At 34.6% G+C, this 21,909-nt stretch overlaps 2 protein-coding genes across 2 annotated transcripts; both read left to right on the top strand.

The window, feature by feature from the left end:
* Positions 1-615: 615 nt before the first annotated feature.
* LOC113518107 (probable peroxisomal acyl-coenzyme A oxidase 1) lies at positions 616-17,118 on the top strand. Its single transcript, XM_026902876.3, has 13 exons — positions 616-918; positions 1,208-1,367; positions 2,197-2,365; positions 3,255-3,378; positions 9,505-9,749; positions 10,672-10,832; positions 12,063-12,225; positions 13,073-13,263; positions 13,946-14,098; positions 14,375-14,480; positions 14,955-15,107; positions 15,916-16,032; positions 16,355-17,118. Exons 1-13 carry the CDS (start codon positions 795-797, stop codon positions 16,496-16,498), a joined length of 2,010 nt encoding a protein of 669 aa, XP_026758677.2. The 5' UTR covers positions 616-794; the 3' UTR covers positions 16,499-17,118.
* Positions 17,119-18,612: 1,494 nt separating this feature from the next.
* Positions 18,613-20,877, top strand: LOC113518309 (uncharacterized). The gene is made up of 4 exons (XM_026903170.3): positions 18,613-18,814; positions 19,190-19,374; positions 19,629-19,790; positions 19,954-20,877. Exons 1-4 carry the CDS (start codon positions 18,805-18,807, stop codon positions 20,323-20,325), a joined length of 729 nt encoding a protein of 242 aa, XP_026758971.2. The 5' UTR covers positions 18,613-18,804; the 3' UTR covers positions 20,326-20,877.
* Positions 20,878-21,909: the final 1,032 nt, after the last annotated feature.

Here is a 21,909-nt window from a genome sequence, read left to right as displayed (position 1 = left end):
ATAATTAAATATAACGTAGTAATTACTTGCTCTGTATAGTTAAATGCAATATATCACAGCTTTGCTAATATGTACGATAATAAATTGATAAAAAATCATTCTTATACGATATGATATTCAACATGTGATCCCGGCATAGAATGGGTCAACCCTTTCTATCCTGTGAGAGTCATAAGAGGTGAATAAGAAAAATTTTTTAAAATATCGCTAAGGCTTAAATGCGGTTGACAACAAGTGGTAGTTGCCACAAGTAGCAACTACTGACTAAATCCCCCTTTTGGGGGAGGCCTGTGTTCAGCAGTTAACGATGAATGGCTGATGTGATGATAAAAAAAGATGATTAATGCGATGGTAATGTTTATATCGACTAATAAAAGTTATCAAAGAATTGTAAATCATATGATTATATAAAATCGATTTAAAGCAAGAAGGGACTCATTTGATCTTACTGACCTGTTAAATGTCATTTGTTACTGACAGTAGTTTCATTCCAGACAAATTATCTTTTTGAAGACTAGGCAGCATGGTCTCCGACCTTAGCCTGTTCCAAACGGAACAAACGTACTAAAAAAAAAAAAAAATGACAGTAGTTTCACTTATTGTCAGCAGCGATAAACATTTCCATTTTTTTATCGTCAAGTCGTCATTCTCTTTACTGTTATTGTCTTATCTCTTTTATTAATATTTTATTTCATTTTCTTTTACATTGAGCTATATGTAGGTTGTTTTGTATTAGATAATTACTTCGATTCTACTATTCAAGTATCCAATTAAAAAGTGTATAATATCTGAAAATGAGTAACACAAAAGTTAATCCCGACTTGCAAAGGGAAAGAGATAAATGTACTTTTAATGTAACTGAATTAATAAATTTAATCGATGGCGGAGTACAAAAAACTGAGGAAAGAAAAAAACAAGGTAGGTACCTATGGTTTTGTTGAAGTAATTTTTCTTTTAAACTTTAAGTGAAAGCGCACTTAAAACTTCTACTAACGGTGTACCACTTAACCCAAACTATTATTTTAGAATATTTTACAAGCTTCTCTTTCTAAAGAAGAAGTCTTCATAAATGTACATAAATGAAATGAATGATTGTTAATATATGTGATACTAAGTTATATTTATAAGTAAGGACAGAAAACTTTCCAAAATTGTTTCCTACCTCAAGTGTCAATAACACAGAACTCATATCTCCTTTAATTTACAGAGGATATGGTCCTTAGTGAAGGCATTCACATAGAGGATGTACCATCCGAATATCTCAGTCACAAAGAAAAATATGAGCTTGCTGTCAAAAAAGCTTGTTTACTCTTCAAAGTTATCAGAAAAATGCAGGAAGAGGATAATGCTGGAATGGAGAATTACAGGTAAAATTGTGCATACATGTTCCTCAAATAATTCAAACATCAAAATATATATGCTTTGTAAAGTACATAAAACTTGGGCAAATATATTTTTTTGCTTCTATCATCACTAATTATCTTCCAATCAAATTATTTCATGTTGTTGTACATCTTTAGTCGAAATAGAGTCAAATTAAATACTCTATATCTTACTATTTTGCCACTGCAAGCAAAAATTTATATGTCTTGCACTTTGTACACCCATATTAATTTACCATGAACTCTGCCACTTTGTCAGACACCACTAGAGCACTGTTGATCTATTATCACAGTGTTTACTCCTTGAATGTTGAATAACTAAAATATCAACTGCAACAATAATGGGAAAACTTAAAATAGTGTTTTACTCACACTATTCATTGAGAACCAATTTCAGGTTTCCCTTTTCTACTCTTGCACCTGGGGATTAAAAGAAACAAGCTAAAGTTTCACCCCAACTACCTTTATGAGTAATGGCCCTCCACCATGTGTTTTTGTAAACATTTTCTTCCACACACACCTAAAGTATAGAACTAATTCAAAGCATTAAAATCTTAAAGAAAAGAGCATATTCTTTTCTAAAAGACTGATAACACACCTACCATTTCTCAGATACTACTGGTACCTATCTGTAGTGGTAGTAACATACCATCAGGTGAAATATAAAAAACCTTGTTGGGGTTGTTATTTTGATAATAGTAATATGCTTATCTTATAAGCTTCTCACATCTACTATTGAGATATTAATGTTTTGATAAACCACACCCAAAAGCAAGTTGTTATTACTTGTTTTGTTTTTTTTTTTTTTACTTAGGGCTGTCCTTGGAGGTAAATTAGGTTCAGCAATCCTTCAAGATGGTTCACCCCTGACACTCCACTATGTGATGTTCATACCAACACTGATGGGCCAGGCATCAGTCGAGCAACAAGTGCATTGGATCGGAAGGGCCTTTGACTTGAACATTATTGGAACTTATGCTCAGGTTTGTTGAAAAACAGTAATCATCACATCTAACCTCATTGTCTATAAAATATGTTATTTTGTTTTACTCCCCTACCAACTTAGCATAAATGATAAGAAACAAGATGGCTATTATTGCTGTTTCATTCTATCTCATTTATTATACAGTAAAATATAATTATTGACAGATTTGTCTATAAAAATATGAGAGATTATTGAACTTACTGTGTTTTTTTTTGTTGTTATTACTGACAATTATTTCAACTTCATCTAGAAATCTTCAGGGTGCGTTTAACGATGTTCGTCAAAGTGTTTCGCCTCACATTGAGTTTATTAATCTCCCGTATTTATATAAACATTGAATAAAAATTAATATAAGCTTTGTAAATAATATCGACAGATTTATTTGCCACCTGCTTAGAGATGCTTAGATAGATACCATCATCTTTCTGTTAACCTTTCACTTAGAAAGTCAATACTGACTATAACAATTCAGATTAGGAAATGCAAGAGGAAAATTATGATATCCTCATTGTCATGTCTATTGGAGTTTGAACCTTTAGTGTTCTCGTACCAAGGCTAATGTTTTCATTCCACCATTATTGTTATAAATATTTGGTACAACGTCATAAATTATCTCATCAGCGAACTGTCAGCTGATAACCTTGCAACCCACAATCACTTGTTGTTTAATGTACAAACAACTCAAATTACTAATTGCAACATTTGCAACTTGTTTTTAATGACATTAAGGTCCATTCTAAGGTCCCATTTCTCTGAACTTATCTCTTAACCCTAATGTAGGATAATTTTACGAAATTACTTTTTTATATACTATCATAAACTAAATTAAATAATATTTTTTACTTAATCTATTACAAAAGTAGTTCATATAACTATATTTTTTTTAGACCGAACTAGGACATGGCACATTCATCCGAGGTCTGGAGACCACAGCGACTTATGACCCCAGTACAAAAGAGTTCGTCCTACACAGCCCTACTCTCACTGCCTACAAATGGTGGCCTGGTGGATGTAAGTGCCTATTGTAAATCTTAAATGCACCTTAACTATAATGGGATGTCTCAATTACTAACAACCTAACCTCTTCCCACCTCCCCTGTCTGTTATTTACTTTCCAGTCGCGATAAAACATTTTGTATCGCAACTATATAAACATAGATGATATTCACCTTAATTTATATCGTATCTTTGAAGCAGAGGTATCTTTGAAACCTATGTTTAGTAAAGGACAAACTACCAAAATGATGATGTTGATAATAGAAATAAATCAAGACAATTGTGAATTCAGGCCCCAAAAATTTGGTATCAATGGAAGTTAAATAAAAAAAATATGATAATTGATGGTATCTATACCATAGATAATAGTTCAAACTATTGTGATATCTAAAATTGTGATACTCGATATATATAATTTACTTATCTTGTATCCTATTCATTAAGTATATACATATATATTTATAATTTTATTTATCTATACACTTTTGTTAATTATATAGCTACTAATATATTATTTATCATATTATTTTCGCACTATATATGTTATGCTTTATATACAAACCCTATAAATACTTCTTCCTTTCGGATTCTCAAGGTCGACTGGCGGAAATCTCATTAAGTAATAAGTCCGCCTGTGTACATTTCTTTTATAAACTAATATCTGTATTAAAAGTGTATGTATAAATGATATAACCTAGTCATATACCAAAATTTTTAGTATACGACTAGGTTAATCTATTCGCTTAAGAGGCAATGAATAACAATCAGACATATATCTTTATAATATTTATTATTTCAGCCGTTAACTGTCCACTGCTGGACATAATCCTTTAAAGGGTAGTTTTGCTAGTAGTTGCTACGCTTGGTAGGCGGGTTGGCAACCGCAGTTAGGCTTTTAGAGATGCTTTTAGAGATGTTTTAAGAGGGGTTCTGCTGCCCATTCCTCGCCCTTCTTTAGTCGCTTTTATCTTTATAATATTAGTAGCATATAATACGAATATGGCTGAAGAGACTGGCTGAAAATCGTATTTTTTTTATTTAATTATCATACATAAATGCATTAATAAAAATTGGATTTTTAATACCACTTAAACCTCTTGGGCTTGTGTGTGATACTTTACATTCGCTTCGATTATAATGGCAATCAAAAATGGCAAGAATCCACCGACAAAAGCGCAACTCTTAAATATAATTTTTTTTTTTATATACAACTTAGAATGGCAAACAAGCTGACGGCCCACCTGATGTGGTAGCCGTCGCCTATAGACATGAGCAGTACCATGGACATAACAAAGTATACTGTTTCGCCCATGATACCCCCCATGCGTTGCCATTCCTGAGGACTCAGGTGTTATTCCTCTGTACCCTGTAAATTCACGCTATATCCCACCCTTCAAACCGAAACACAGCCATGTAAACACAACTGCTTCACGGTTGAAACACGAATGGGACAGAGGTACCCAAGCAATCGACTTTTGTACAAAGTCTCCCTCTGGTAAATATAGATAGATATAATACGAATATAAATATTTTCAATTAATTTATCAAAATGAATATAGTACCTTTTACTACAAATAAAAAACATATTATTTTAAAACTTATGTTTAGATATCTTCGTAAAATAATTATATTTTATATATGTGAAGGTATTATGTACGAAGAACTATATAGGATATTACAGGTACAAATAATTGTCATAATTATATATTTAGTGGCGTACACAAGTTCAAATTCATTAATATTCAAATAACAACTGTCTGAGACTCGGCATATAAGTACGTAATTAATTTCCAAGTCAAATATGTGAATAGATCGACAGAAAGCTACATCTGAACTATTGCGGCAATATCATAAATATTCGTCACATACCGCAACTTAAGTATTTCATTAAGTTTTAAGGAGCAAAATTTTTTTTTATACCATTGAGGTGGCAAACAAGCATAGGGCATACATAAAAAAAAAAACTATATCATCTTCTTACCCTTATCCCAATTATTATTTGGGGTCGACGTAATATGGTTTTATCCATATTGCAAAAAGATTTGGCTTTTAGTTTTACGACCGGCCGCCTGCCTGAACTATAGAATAACACAAATTTGAGATTTAGTACCACTATTAACTAGATGGTACAAGGAGAAAGAGATTGTTAGTAATGAGATTTACTAGCCCCATTGCTAGCAATACACTCTGTCAGGTCAACCTCCACGCGGTTCCCCCTGGAAACTACAGTAGTTAATTTTTGTTTAATTGGTCATTGTGGGTCAACTGATGCGCCTTCATCCTCAACTGTCACCCTTCACTGGTGCCAGCGTATACCGATAGCGCAGGCGGGGTTACCATTCCATGTTCACGCATTAAAAATAAAACTAGATGGATGTACCATCTATTTAACTAAAATATACAAATAATACAAAATATATTGCCAACCGATATTTAGTAATCTATTCGTTGTTCAACAAACAGATATGGAAAGTTAAATCAAATCATTATCATGTTTTCAATTTGTTTATCAGCTTTTTTTATGATTAATTTGTATTTTGTACCAGAATATCTCGCCTATACATTGAAAGAGTGGACCTTCTACTTACAAAAACAGATAAAGCATTGATAAATAGTAGGTACATAGAAGACGCAGTTTTGCTGATACTTAGGTTACCGAGTTTAATGTCCTGAATATTAGAACTGATAGCTATAAAATATAAATTGGTAACAGATTCATTTGATAAGCTCGAAGTTTGTTTTCGATTGATATGTACCTACTGTGGGTTTGCAACTTGTCGACTGACCTCATAAAGAATGTTCTCAGTTCAGTTGTATTTTTTTTTTTTTGTTTATGTTTGTTACCTCATGACGTCAGTTCTAAATCGATTTGTTTTTTTTTTTTATCTGAACTTCCACATATTGGTCGCATAGATATTTTATTAAAATCGATTCAATGGTTAAGTTTTTAAATCAAATTAACTGGTTTTGTCATAATTGAAGTCATTTTTTTTATGAGACACAATCTTTTATTTTGAAAATAATGCTAGAATATGAAATACTTCAACTTGAAAAAAAGAGTGGAACACATTTATTTTAAATATATATATTACAATATTAAATTAATATTATTCACTCGTTGATTAAAAAATCAGGAAACCTTAAAATTGCAATGTTGATATTTCAGAGCTAAGTTTCTAATAGGATAGAGACAATAAATGACTTCGAATTTTCACGCTAATTCAAATCATTTCTATTCAAATATACTTGTTTACAAGCTCGTCAATTAAAAAAATCGTATTTTTTTATGAATTTACTACATAATAAATGCATGTCTCCGAACAAGATTCATGTCTATAAGTAACAATTACCAATTTCTATGATATGGGCCGTCAGTTTATTGGTCATTTAATATTACATGATAAAAAATTTAAAGAAAAAAAAGAAAACAACAAAAACAAGTTCCGGGTGGAAGGTGAAGCTGCGAAACTGCGAAAAATCACATGTGTAGTTACTTATATACTTACCTACATAATGAATTACTTACGTTAAAAATATCTTTATATCGATAAATTAAATCTATAATTCAACTAAATAATGAGTCTCATTATTATAAAATTTATACATTTGAGACAGTTTCCGTTTTTATATTCGTCACTACCGTAACATTAAACATTACTTATTTATTTAAACTTTAATGCACAGTAATAAAATACTATTATACTTAACACCGGACGGTGTTCTTTACCAGTCAAGCAAACCGAGAAATAAGTAAGCGGTACATTATTGAATAGAGGAGAAAGAAAGTAAAACTTGATATATTCACATAATATCAACATATAATTAGACTAATATAAACATACACATAATATATTAAATAAATAAATTTGTATAAATAATAAATACATACATAAAATATACTATATAAAACAATTAACTACAATAGAAGAGCAAATAACAACAATATTATATATATATATATATATTATATATATATATATATATATATATATATATATATATATATATATATATATATAAAGTCTATTCTCTCTAATCTCAAAGACAAGTAATAGTAAATATGGAAAATCGAATCCAATCTCTAATATATTATTATTTATTAGTTAAATTAATTGTAAGCAAAAATGCCGTCTGTTGACTTGTATTTCAATTTTCTTTTTTTATAAAAAACTACATCTACCAATGTATATATAAAGATTCATTTTGAACATAGATATAAAATCACTTACCTACTAAATCAACAGAACAACAGAAAATCTCGAAGTTTTATTCAAATTAGATAGATACAATGTCATTTTGACGTTATTGTGACATTCTTAAATACTTAGTATTATAAAATTAAAATAGTTTCCCGTTCCCGCGATATATGCGACATTTCATAACGATTGTTCGAGCCTTTAAAGCGCCAATAAATTACAAAACATAATCACATTTATTAGCTAAATAAACCCCACTTGCATTTTTAAATCAGCCGGGTCGTCTGCATTATCATAGAATCTGCGCTTTCATAGCTGTATTTTGTTTTGTCTGGGATTTAAAGTCGAAAACATTTTATATCTATACGAGGTTTGTCCGGAAAGTACGTATAAAAGTTTTTTAAAATTTTTATTTTACAATTATTCAGGTAAATCAATTTTATCCCCTTCAAAGTACTCCCCCTGTGACATAATGCACTTGTGCCAACGCCGTTTCCACTGTGAGAAGGCTCCTTGAAAGTCCTCTGGTTGTAGGTTTCTCAGCTGCCCCGTCGTAGCTTTTTTTATCTCATTTATGTCCCCCAAATGCCGCCCCCGAAGTACCAATTTGGTTTTTGGGAACAAGAAGAAGTCACACGGGGCCAAATCCGGCGAATAGGGGGGGTGTTCGGTCACCGTAATGGAATTTTTACTCAAAAACTCACGGACAACAAGAGAGGTGTGGGCAGGGGCATTGTCGTGGTGAAGAATCCAACGCCCCTCTCGCGCCAATTCTGGACGAACTCGTGCCACACGAGCTTTGAGGCGTCTGAGCACATCGACGTAGAATTTTCCATCAACTGTCTGGCCTGGAGGGACGAATTCTTGATGGACAATCCCCCGAACATCGAAAAAAACAATCAACATTGTCTTGACATTTGAGCGGGATTTTCTTGATTTTTTTGTTCGTGGTTCCCCGGATGTCTTCCACTCTTTGCTTTCACGGCCATTCTTGCCGAGTTTCGAGAGAAACTTGATTACGACGCGCTGCTCTTCAACGGAAGCGGGCTCCATGCCGACGGGGTTTCGTTAAGAGGTAACTTCACAGATGGCGTGACAAGCCAGTTCGCACCGCACGGCGGTCAGACCAGAACTGAAGCATTGTTAGGGACATAAGGAAGGGGTCCTGCGCTTACCTGGCCTCCCCACTCCTCTTTCTCGCATTCCAGAACACTTTTATACGAACTTTCCGGACAGACCTCGTATGCAGATATAAATCGAAAAATTAGTAAACATAAGCGTCATTATGAATCATTATGCATTGTTTGTCTTGTTCTTTCAAATATATTCATAAGAATTTTGTATCGTTTTTATTTTTCAATTTAATTTTATAATATAAATTTCTCCCACATACTTAGTAAAAACTGTACATATTAGTAAGTAGTAATCCAATTTACGCACACATTAATAAAAAAGTTGATCTGTTTTTGAGCAAACATTCGTATGGGAACACTATCTATGTAATCTAAGGGTAAAATATTAGTTGCTATAAATGTTTTTTTATAATTTGTCTACGTTTCTGCGGTAACTTCAACAAAACTTCGGTATCTTTTTACTAAGTTCTATTGAAACAAAATATAGTGTCCTTTCACCCGCACCATGATAGCTATACCACACGTATTATGGTCATCATCGTCATCATATCAGCCTTTAACTGTCCACTATTGAACATAAATATCCCTCTTAGGGCGTTTTGCATAGTTGCCACGCTTGGCATGCAGATTGGCAACTGCAGTTAGGTTTTAGAGATGTTTTGAGAGGGACGCTGCTGCTCATCCCTCGCCCTCCCTTAGTCGCCTCTTACGACACCCACGGGAAAGGAAGGGGTAATTTATTCTATGCCGGGACCACACGTCCACGGATTATAGTATTTATTATTAATTCATGGTCTCATTAATTGTTTTAGTGGCCCACACCGCCAATTACTGCATCGTTATGGCACAACTCTACACCAAAGGTCAGTGCCACGGCATCCACCCGTTCATTGTGCAACTCCGCGACGAGGAAACCCATATGCCGCTCAAGGGTATCAAGATAGGTGAGATCGGCGTCAAGCTCGGCATGAACGGCACTAACAATGGGTTCCTGGGCTTCGATCACGTGAGGATCCCTAGGGAGCACATGCTCATGAAGAATTCTAAAGTACTTGAGGTGAGTTCTGAAATAAAAATGTTAATTTTAGCTATTATTGTATCCAATAGAGTAGTTTACCAGAGGGAGACTTTGTACAAAAGTCGATTGCTAGGGCACCTCTGTTCCATTCGTGTTTCTACTGTGAAGCAGTTGTGTTTGCATGGCTGTGTTACGGTTTGAAGGGTGGGATATGGCGTGAATTTACAGGGTACAGAGGAATAACACCTGAGTCCTCAGGAATGGCAACGGCATGGGGCAAAAGCATGGGGGTATCATGGGCGAAACAGTATACTTTGTTATGTCCATGGTACTGCTCATGTCTATAGGCGACGGTTACCATTTTCCATCAGGTGGGCCGTCAGCTTGTTTGCCATTCTAAGTTGTATAAAAAAAAATACTTGTATGTTTTAGATGATTCTTACGACATCCTGAAAATTTAAAAACAGTACAGGCCTAACGAAGGCAGTCGCGTGGCTCTCGAGGGCGCGAACTTCAAAGATATACATCACAGAATCAAAACAGGATCAAGAGTGAACAGCTCAAATCCTGATAACCTTTTTTTATGAAACTGCAAGTGCAAAATTTTATTAGAGCCTCAGTAAAAGGTGGCAACCTTTTTTTTTATCAGGGAGGTATGGCGTTAGCAAAAACTTGCCCATGGGTGCTAAAGGTCTAAGGCAGGCCTTTGTAAAAGAATAGTGACGTGTATACCACACGTATAGTAGCCGCTAGCCAATAATAAATATTCTTACACTAAACATAATCGAATTTGCTTTGCATAACTCACCGAGTTTAAGAGACCTCTCGGACTGAAGGCGTAATATTAACAGACTTCTACATTTACATTGGCGGATTAAACCAAGCAATTTCTATTATGATTCATGTATTTTAATCTACGTGGTTGCTAGTCTATAATTCCACTGTCGTCTGTTCCTAACAGGATGGTACATACGTGAACTCGCCAAGCTCGAAGCTAGCTTACGGGACGATGATGTTCGTCCGCGTGGTACTAGTGACGGACATGTGTAACTACATGGCGAAGGCGGTCACCATTGCGATGCGGTACTCGGCGGTCAGGAGGCAATCACAGCCCAAACCCAAGTTAGTCTTATCTTTATTTATTTATTTTAATGAAGACGCATCAGGGGTGATGCGGCTGCAGTGTCCCAGCCCTTTCCGCAACTGCGTTATGTCCCCCCCCCCCCCTTTTTTTCTTTCCCACATAAGCCCCTTATTCCTCTTATTTATTAATCTCCTTTACACAATCTAACATTCCCTTCCTTTTTTTCCTCAATCCTTTCCTCCATACTGTAGGTGGCGGAAACCACCAACAAATGCATTCCCAAAGAGGGTTGACATCAGGCAGGCGGTCGTAAAACTAAGCCAAATCTTTTTGTAATATGGATAAAAAGAAATTACGCCGAACCCATATAATAATTGGGATACGGGTAGGAAGAAGAAGAATAAGGAAAACTTAATGACAATGACTGCACTATTGGCTTTTCTTTAATGAGTGTGATTTGGTATGGCAACCCCGCCTGCACTTTTGTTATACGCTGGTGAAGAGATCGACCTAATAGGACACATTGCTAGCAATGGGGCTATTAGACCCCTTTTACTAACAATTCTATTCGGGGGAAAGGGATTGTTTGGCGATATACCCTATCAGGTCGACCTCCACGTGGTTCCCCCTCGAAACCATCGTGGCTAAGTCTTGTTGAATTCGTCACGTTAGGCTAACTGACCTGCTTCATCCTCACCTATAATTACTCACTGTTGCCAGTGTATACCGATAGCGCAGATGGAGTTATCATTTCATTATCACCTATTTATATCGCCCCGCGCTAAAAAAGGTTCCAGCTTAGTTCGAGCTGAAGCTGCATTGAGACACGTGTATCAATGCAGCGTTGATTTTCAGCCGAAAAGCATTGATCGGACGGGGCTATCCATCAGATAACATAATAGACAAAACTAATAGAATGTCCAGAGGGCAAAGCCTTTTGTACAAAAGTCGTTTGCTTGGGCACCTCTACCCCATTCGTGTTTCTACCGTTGTGTTTACATGGCTGTGTTTCGGTTTAAAGAGTGGGATATGGCAGTGAATTTTACAGAGTACAGAGGAATAACACCAATGGCAACGCAAAGGGGTATCATGGGCGAAATAGTGTATTCTGTTATGTCTATGGTACTGCTGATGTCTATAGGCGAAAGTTACCACTTTCCATCGGGTGGACCGTCAGCTTGTTTGCGATTCTAAGTTGCATAAAAAAATTGGCCATCAGCTTGTCATTCTGAATGTTTTTGAATAAAAAAATGTCTACGCGTGCGCAGCGAGCCGGAGCCTCAGATCCTGGACTACCTGACGCAGCAGCACAAGCTGCTGATCGGCGTGGCGTCGGTGCACGCGTTCCGACTCAACGCCGACTGGCTTTGGAATATGTACAACAACGTTACCGCCGAACTCGACGCTGGCGACCTCGAGCGGCTGCCGGAGGTATTGCGCTTTATCTTATCCCACTACAAAAAGAGTATAAAAAGAAAAAATATATAAAATTTAATTATATAAAATAATATATATAAAAAAGAGTATGTACCTACCATACAGAGTTTAATGGAAAGTTTATAAATATCTGAAGTCCAGTCAAACTGTAATATTTGAATAAAAAAATAAATCATTTTATGTAACTAACTAGTATACACCATATTGTACCATATTAGCCGTTGCTAAACATAAGTTTAGTAATGGACAATTAAACTCCCTCTATTGAGAGGGTGGAGGTTGCCAGTTGCCAGGTTCCACCCTTGGCTGGAGGATTGGCAACCGCAGGGAACATGCTCATCCTTCTTATGATACCCACGGGAAAGGAAAGGTTGACTTGTTCTATGCCGGGACCACACAGCTATTGTAATTACAAAAATTGTTATAATATAATAATCTTAATTTACATATGCAAACTATTAGGTCCCGTAGAAATTTTATCGAAATCGGTTCAGTAGTTTTTCAGACCAAATTAACTGGTTTTGTCACAGTTGAAGTCGATATTTATGGAACATAATCTTTAATTATTATAAATGCACTAAAAAAATAATTATAAGAGTTTTTTTAATGGGTGTTAATGGTATGGTAACCCCACCTGCACTATCGGTATACGCTGTCGAGGCACCAGTGAGGGATAACAGGTGAGGATGAAAAGGCAAGTCAGTTAGCCCGTCGTGACGAAGTCCACTAGAATTAACCACGACGGTTTCCTAGGGGGAACCGCGTGGAACTTGATCTGATAGGATGTATTGCTAGCAATGGGTCAATTAGACCCCATTACTAACAATCCCTTTCCCCCCAGCTGCACGCGCTGTCGTGCTGCCTGAAGGCGGTTAGCACGGCGGACGCGGCGGAGTGCGTGGAGCGCTGCCGGCTGGCGTGCGGCGGCCACGGCTACATGCTGGCCTCCAACCTGCCCTCCACCTACGGCCTCACCACCGCCGCCTGCACCTACGAGGGCGAGAACACCGTGCTGCTGCTGCAGACCGCCAGGTATGGGCTTTTTCTATTCATCACCAAGAAACTGTACAAAAGTCGTCTGCTATTTTATGAGTTAAAATGAAATGGTAACCTCTGAGAAGATTATAGGTGAGGATGAAACTAAGTCATTTGACCCATCGTAACACAGTTAATTCATAAGAATTAACTAATAATTTATCTTACTATAGAAAACTAAAGACAGTCTCCTGATTAGTGCTGATGCTGAACAAGAATACAAATCAATTTAATGATAGAATGTTTCCAATGGCTACTAATTTCAGTGCAGTTACAGAGTATAGAGGCATAACACAATATTCCGGCGGGGGGGGGGAGGGATTGTTAAGAATGCGGACTATCAGTCTCATTGCTAGCAATATACCTTATAACGTCGAACTCCACATCGTTCCCCCTGGAAGCCATCGTGCTGAATTCTAAGTGTATTATGTACATCACAATAGGCTAACTGACCTGCCCTTTCATCTCACCTATCATCCCTCACTGGTGCCTTGCCAACGTATACTGTTAGCACAGGTGGAATTACCATTCCATTATTATCCATTGACCACAATATTCCCCTAATAACGTTCATGGTGCTGTCCATATAAAATAGGCGACAATTACCGCTTTCCATCAAATGGGCAGATGTTTACAGTATTGACAGAAATTAAGTAATATTATTACCTCGTCTTACCAGGTACCTGGTGAAAGCGTGGCAGCAGGCAGCTGGCGGCAACGCCTTGACCCCAACAGTGTCGTACATCGCGACAGTGAACAGCGGCAGGCGACTACCGCCCTGGGAGAACACCATCGAGGGCATCATCAAAGGGTTCCAGAGGGTCGCCGCTGGGTGAGTTAACCGCCTTATATTAATAAAAATAATTCACATATGTATAAGGGCATGTTACGTGTGAATAGATTCAAGAGTTCAGGTTCTCTATTCGCTTGTGATTTTTTTTGCATTTATTTATTACATCCACTGGGTAAGCCTTACAGTCTTCCAATACGCTCACCGTATATATATTTGTCATCTCATAACTCCATCAGTAAAAAGATACTTGTAGTTATTAAAAAAAAAATATAAGTGTTTATATTTTTTTTTTAAATATAAACAATTCTTTTGTAGTAAAATCGGCTTGTGCGTGTCAAACATCGAGAAGCGTCAGAACACGGGCTTGTCTTACGAGGACGCATGGAATATGACCTCCGTGCAACTCGCATCCGCATCTGAGGTAAGCATTTGAATTAATATGCCTCCTTATTTATTTATTAATGATCGTATGATGATGTGATGATTGGTAGATATTTCGAATATAAGATATAGCCTATGTTATCCATTGATAATGTAGTTTTTTTTTTTTTTATAGATGAAAGAATTTTTAAAATCAGTTGGGTTGTTTTTAAATTTGTCCATCACAAAGAAACAAACAAATCTTTCCTCTTTATAATATTTTTTATTTTTCTAATATAATATATAATTATACTCTGTTATGTCCATGGCACTGCTCATGTCTATAGGCGACGGTTACCACTTTCTATCAGGTGGGCTGACAGCTTGTTTGCCATTCTAAGTTCTATAAAAGAAAATTGTTACAATTAAAGTAAGTTTTTTTTTTTTTAAACAAAACTTATTCATTAGATATAATTAGATATAAAGTATTCATTAGTTATAATATGGTGGTGATCAAATTATCATTTTAATAAAGGCTCACTGCCGAGCGATACTCCTGTACACCTACTATACGGAGACAGAGAAGATCGTGAACACAGTGTCGCCGGCGCTGCGGCAAGTATTGCTGCAGCTCGTCGACTTGTACGTAGTATACTGGGCGCTGCAGCGACTTGGTGATCTGCTCAGGGTGAGTTTTTTATACAGCATTTGTCTACACATTAACTTCCTTATTCATAAAAACTCGAAACATATAAACTTATTTTATAGATTTTATAGATAGAAGTATTTTATTCCAAATTTGAATTTAAAGCGACTTAATAGTTAAAATATTTTTGTGGGATTTATTATTTATAAATAAGGGGTTCATATTTAGAAACACTACGAATTGAGGAATTGAGAAACTTCCTAATAAAATCCATTCTTTTTTAAATAAACCTATTTTGGTTGTTTGTTTAGAATTTTTTTTTTTTATTTAATTCTGCTACCATTAGTACGCGTGCGACTGCCAACATAATATAGACTTCCGCAATATAACACCTAGTTCAGTAAACTAAACTCATTTTTTATATTTAGATAGATAGATAGACTCTTTATTGTTTCCTCCAAAAGATTACAATAGTAAAAAGAAAAATATTTATTCACATAAAAATGCATTTATAAAAAAATATTGGTAAAATTAAAATTTAGAGATATTGCGAGTTTTTATAAAGAAAACGGATATTTTGTTTTCATTTTTTATTTGTATACTTTACACTGAAGTTTTAGACAACATGTTCTTTCTCTTACGGACTATCGGGCCCAACATGGCGCCTTGTTGATTTGAAATTCATGCTTGAATTTGAACTATTACTGGCCACTTACAATCACTTATAAACAGACAATGGGAAACAAACGGAAAACAAAAAAAACTATTTATTGTATACAAAAAAATCCTCCTGTGCCCTATATTTGTTAAAAATACCAAAACATTTAATCTCTTTTTTTTTCTCAAATAGTTTACATCCATATCGGAAAAGGACATTGACGAGTTACAGAGATGGTATGAAGACCTTCTGACCAAACTGCGACCCAACGCAGTGGGATTGGTCGATGCCTTTGATATAAGAGATGAGGTAAGACATTTTTTCTTCTTTTCACGTGTCTAATGTGTGATTTATTACTGCAGTGTTTTTTTACAAAAAAAGTTCCAAGAATTTCCGATGTTTTAGCCACAGTACCCCAGTTAAAAAGGACGCTACTACCCATTCCTCGATCTTTCAATTCTCTTAGTCGCCCCTTAAGACACCCACAACAAAGCCTATTCTATGCCGGGACCGTACGGCCAATTTTATAGATCGCAACACCAAAAATGTTCAGTGACAATGATGTAAAATGGATCCTATTGTTGTAATTACTGTCTCTATCAGAATACTCTAATTGTACAAATTATTACAGATTTTACGTTCAGCGCTGGGCGCTTACGACGGGCGCGTGTACGAGCGCCTGATGGAGGCGGCTCTCAGGAGTCCTCTGAACGCGGAGCCCGTCAACAGCTCCTTCCACAAGTACCTCAAGCCGTTCATGCAGGGGAAACTGTGATTGTATTAGACTAATTGTTAAATTAATCCTTACAATATGCGTAATTATATGACACTTGGGAAAGTATTGTCTATTAACTAAAAGTAAATGAGATTGATATCACATGTTACGTCTTTATGGGTCGAGATTAATTTTGTGTAAATGAAACAATAAAGGTAAACTCTCATGTTAGATTATTTAATCTTGAGTACAATAACAGTTACAGTAACCATTTACCATCAGACGGGTTTATTTATTTGCCACTTTCGTGGTATAAAAAAAAAACATAGATTTGTAAAAAATGTACCTAATATTATTGAGATTAATGATAATCCATGTATTAATGATGAAATTATTACTATGGCTTTAGCAAAATGACATTATTTTAAAACTCTCTATACAATTTATTTTTTTATATACAGGGAGAAAAGTGTATGAATTAAGTGATATTATTAATTTATGGTGTTATGGTTGCTATATTTTTAAGGTAGATGATTTTTATTGTAGTCAGGTGATGGTTGTAAGACATTCCATTTAAGAATCTATAAACAAATTTAGTGTAAGATTTATTTTTTCATTAGATTTATTCGGAAATGTGTTTTTGAACTTTTTATACAAATAAATTTTATATATTTTGTTTATGTTTTTCTTTTCATTGATCACATATCGTCATAGTCGTAGAATACTGACGGATCTTTATATGTAATATTTGTCAGATCCATCAGTATTCTACGACTATGATGATATTAGACGTAGTGCATGGTGGTCTGCGTGAACTCGAACAAAAAAGGTTTGCGACTCTACATTGACGTTTTGGTGTATAAACTAAGTTGGAGGCTGAATCAAAATCATTATGTCCTAGTAAAATAATGAATACATTGCGACCTCCCCTCCCCCTTATAATAATTACGTTACCCCCCAGTTTAAGAAACGCTGCTTAGGTATATGTGATCTTGTTAGATTAAACCGGTGGTTGGCAACAAGCGGCCTGGGGTCCGTTTTGTAAATAAACTTTTATTTTATTCATTAGAATTTCTTAACCAATAAATATTTTTGACTATAGTTGTTTTCTTTGAAGTTTTGATATAAGTTTATAATTATTTTCAACTAGCGTTTTCGCATTTTCATTACTACCTAAATAGTGAACAAGTGCAGTCTGCATTTACTTCACTTTATCACTAAATGATCTTTGCCTGACAAAAATCGCCGACTCCTGGTTTAGATAGAGGATGCACATTTTTGCCGGTCGTAATATAATATGAAAACGGAAAGCCTACAGAGATATAAAATTATTTATGACTTGCTTTTTGCCTACTACTTTGTACGCGTTGATTTTAGAAGTAAGAAAATCAACGATTTTTTTTTTTTTTTTTTTTTTATAAAACTTAGAATGGCAAACAAGCTGACGGCCCACCTGATGGAAAGTGGTAACCGTCGCCTATAGATATGAGCAGTACCATGGACGTAACAGAGTATACTGTTTCGCCCATGATATCCCCCATGCGTTGCCATTCCTGAGGACTCAGGTGTTATTCCTCTGTACCCAGTAAATTCACGCCATATCCCACCCTTCAAACCGAAACACAGCCATGCAAACACAACTGCTTCACGGTTGAAACACGAATGGGACAGAGGTACCCAAGCAATCGACTTTTGTACAAAGTCTCCCTCTGGTAGAAATAGACCACATCTAGATAGCGTATCAAGACAAAACAGACATAGTTTTATGTTTGATCTTCTGAGACACAACGGTGAAAACCCTATTTAATTTTATGCAGTGATTTTTACGTGACGCCAAAACATGACTGTTCTGTCGAATTTTTAAAAAATATTGTTTTGGCTTCTATTGCTATATATAAATATCTTCCATGTATATGCATCGCCTAGATATACTTTCATTATATTATTGAGATATACGTAATTACAGAGCAACTTATGCTAAATAGACTCGCCGCAACAGCTTACTTGACCGTTTATAGAGTCTTTAACTTTATGTCAAACACGAAATCAGACAAACGTCACATCAGCTGTCGAATAATTCATTCTTTGTGATTCCAGACAAATTATCTTTTTGAAGACTAGGCAGCATGGTCTCCGACCTTAGCCTGTTCCAAACGGAACAAACGTACTAAAAAAAAAAAAAATCATTCTTTGTTTACTGATTCAATGAAAACTGAAAACAAATAAGTAAACAAAGTTTTTAATTATTCTGAATAAATATATAACAATATCAAACTTCATAGAAGCAACTACAGTTTATTTGTATTGTGATGTATTTATATATATTAATATCATTACAATGAAAAAGAAACCTAAGTACAGCTGAAATGCCGAAAGGTATTAACTTTTTACTTTCGTTAGTTTCATTACACATCTAATTATAAATAATTAATTTATATTAGTTGATAGCACTTTTAACAAAACTTATGTAGTCGCGGCACAAATTGGGCCGCCCTTTCCTTACTCGTGAGAATCGTAAAGGACAACTAAGGTAATTTAATGGTCGATTAATCAGTGGTTCATCTTAAAATATCACCAAAGCCTAACTGCGGTTGCCAACCCGTCTGCCAAGATATTAAAGATTTTGAAATGACTTGCATTATGGACTTGATTTACAAACTTGAAGATAAACTTTGAAAATAGTCAAGATTTCATTTTTATAAGAGTAGTAAAAATGTGCAACATATTCTAAAATTTTTATATGATTATTAGACAAGTCAAGAGTAACGGAAGCCCAAAATGACATCCTGTGTAGATTCTTTGAAGAAAACCCCGAGGTTATAAGGGGTTATAAAAAGACACCCAGGTACATAGAAGCAGTTCAGACAAAGTGGAAGAAAATAACACCACATCTCAATTCCCTTGGACCAACAAAAGATCACAAGAGTTGGGCAAAGGTAAATATGCAACAAATTAAAATAAAAGGAAAATCAAATTCTAAGTTTTTATCAAAAATGGCATACTTATATTTTTGAGTACTTCCATTGGCATTGAAAGGATTTTCCAATTAAAGATTTATTGATTGCCCAGAGAGTGTTATAAGCATACCTCTAAAATACAATAATACATCCATAATGTAGTAGATTGAATTTATCATGATGTTATATAGAAACATTATTGTTGTGTATCAAAAATTAATTAATAATTACAGTATTTGTGCAACATGAAAGCAAAACTGAAACAAAACCGTGTAAAATGGTCAAAGAACAGTGATGGAACTGGCCCTATAATATGTAACGCTGAGGACTTCAGTGAAGTCAAACTACGGATGCTACAAGTGTTGAAAGTATCATTAAACTCACAAGACACACAGGTAATATGTTGTTATAAAAATAAGCCTACAAAATTTATAACTCTTAAGATGCATATTGGCTATTAATTATAATTATAAATACCTATTCAAAATTTAAATACATTTAAAAAACACGAAACTGCAAGGCATGATCCATATTAAATTAATTTATATTTGTTTATAGAAACCAAATACATCAGATCTTGATTTACAAGAAGACACAAAATTAGAGCAAAATGATGATGACAATTTTGAAGACCCATACCCATGGCACGAAGCTGATGATAGTAAAACTCCAGTCCAGACACATAATCCATCATATATAAAATTAAGAAAAAGTGAATCTCCAGCTCCAGAAATTCCACAAGTGCTCTCTAGTCACAATGAATGTGGTGATGAGTTTGACACATTCGGAAAAAATATTGCCCAACAGTTACGGGCGTTACCATTGCCTCTAGCATTAGAAACACAAGAGATGTTATTATCAGTGATAAGGAAGCAAAGATTGAGTGTACTAAATAATACTCAGAACAGTACTGATCCTTTAGATAAATAGTTTTTTATAACATTCTACAAGTCATCATCATGACCTTGTATTTTCTCATTTATTTGGGGCTGGTGCAGTATGTGTTCTTCCACAAATCCCTGCCAGCTTTAATTTTTGGGACACACTCTTCTTTTATGTCCATCTACCGTTTTTACAGTCATTTATTTATTTCCATACTTAAAAAATTGCTGAAATTCTGTATGAAAGCAGAAAGGAATTTTTAAATTAAATATTTAAAGAAAGTAATGATTTAAAAAATGGACTATTTTTTCCCCCATAAAAAAAAATTTAATCTGATCATGGATCATACAACATCACAGTATACACAAATAATTCAATTCTTCATGTCAAGGTTGTTTAAAATGTTTCCTGTTTAATTCAATTATTATAAATATGCAACAAACAATCGTTTGTTTATAGTAAATCTATATAATCTTACAAGTGACAGCATACTTTACTCAAGTTATTGGGCCATCAAGGAATTCATTAGTTTTGTACAAGATTCTAGCACTCCTGTATATTACGGTTGTATGCGATACTATATTGATACCAATTTTTTTTTACAAAAGTAAAATTTTAATATAAAGACTAAATATAGTATTTATAATAGATTTATATCTAATATAATAAATTGTTTTTTTTTTTTTATAACATTGCTGGATTATAGCTTCTCTATGGTGGTGCTATACTTATATCGTACCTATATAGACATATATAAGTATCACCTAAGTAAGTATGGTATAAAGAGGGGACGAAAAGGATCATTAGTAATGGAGTCCATCAATCAACCTCATCAGGTTGACTATCATAGAAACCATTGTAGTTAATTCTCGTTAATTGACTTGCTTTTATCTTCACTTATCAAATCTCACTGGTTTCCTGACGATATACATCAATAGTGCAGGCAGTTTTTGAGATAAAAAGAACCCCACCTGCTGGTGAAGTACTACTGAAAAAGGATTGATTTCCAAAGAGGGCCGCATGGAGCTTAATCTGATATTGAGGGTATATTGTTAACAATGCGGATTCCATTACTAACAATCCCTTATGCAGGTCCATTTTTGATGATAAAAAATAATCTATTAGAAACTCATAATGAGAATAATACTAATAATTTTATTTTCTAATACTTTTGTAAAATAAAAGCTTAGTAAAGATAATAAAATGAAACTGTGTGATTGATTGATGTATAATTGAAAATTCTAATTGAATATTACTAATATAATAAAATGTAAATATATAATATCTGTACATGACAGGTATATCGTCCATAGATTTAGAATACTACCTTCATTTTATTTTTGATAGACTGACAGTTAATTGATACAGTGGTACTGACGAATAATAAATATGTCAATCGATTATCAGTTGGTTAGCAGCCTCGCATCTTTTCAAATGAAATGCGTTTCTATGAAATCTATGCAACCAGTTCAATGAAATATAAATTTTACCATATGAAGCAACTAGGTCTTTTATGATATTCATATTAATATTATAAATAAATATCCTTAAAGTTACATAATAAGTAATTTTCTTTTTACACTAAGCAGAAGATTGTATAACAATCAATATTATGTTGATGGTTCTAGATGG

The sequence above is a fragment of the Galleria mellonella genome, unplaced genomic scaffold (assembly GCF_026898425.1).
Source record: "Galleria mellonella isolate WM207_F2 unplaced genomic scaffold, CSIRO_AGI_GalMel_v1 utg171, whole genome shotgun sequence".
In the NCBI taxonomy this organism is placed as follows: domain Eukaryota; kingdom Metazoa; phylum Arthropoda; class Insecta; order Lepidoptera; family Pyralidae; genus Galleria; species Galleria mellonella.
This window is presented reverse-complemented; position numbering and strand designations above follow the sequence as displayed.

Coding starts and splice junctions, on each gene's coding strand:
- LOC113518107 (XM_026902876.3), top strand. CDS start 795: ATGAGTAACACAAAAGTTAATCCCGACTTGCAAAGGGAAAGAGATAAA. Junction 1,368..2,196: donor GCTGGAATGGAGAATTACAG/GTAAAATTGTGC, acceptor TTTTTTACTTAG/GGCTGTCCTTGGAGGTAAAT. Junction 10,833..12,062: donor CAATCACAGCCCAAACCCAA/GTTAGTCTTATC, acceptor ACGCGTGCGCAG/CGAGCCGGAGCCTCAGATCC.
- LOC113518309 (XM_026903170.3), top strand. Junction 19,375..19,628: donor ATCACAAGAGTTGGGCAAAG/GTAAATATGCAA, acceptor TAATAATTACAG/TATTTGTGCAACATGAAAGC. Junction 19,791..19,953: donor TAAACTCACAAGACACACAG/GTAATATGTTGT, acceptor ATTTGTTTATAG/AAACCAAATACATCAGATCT.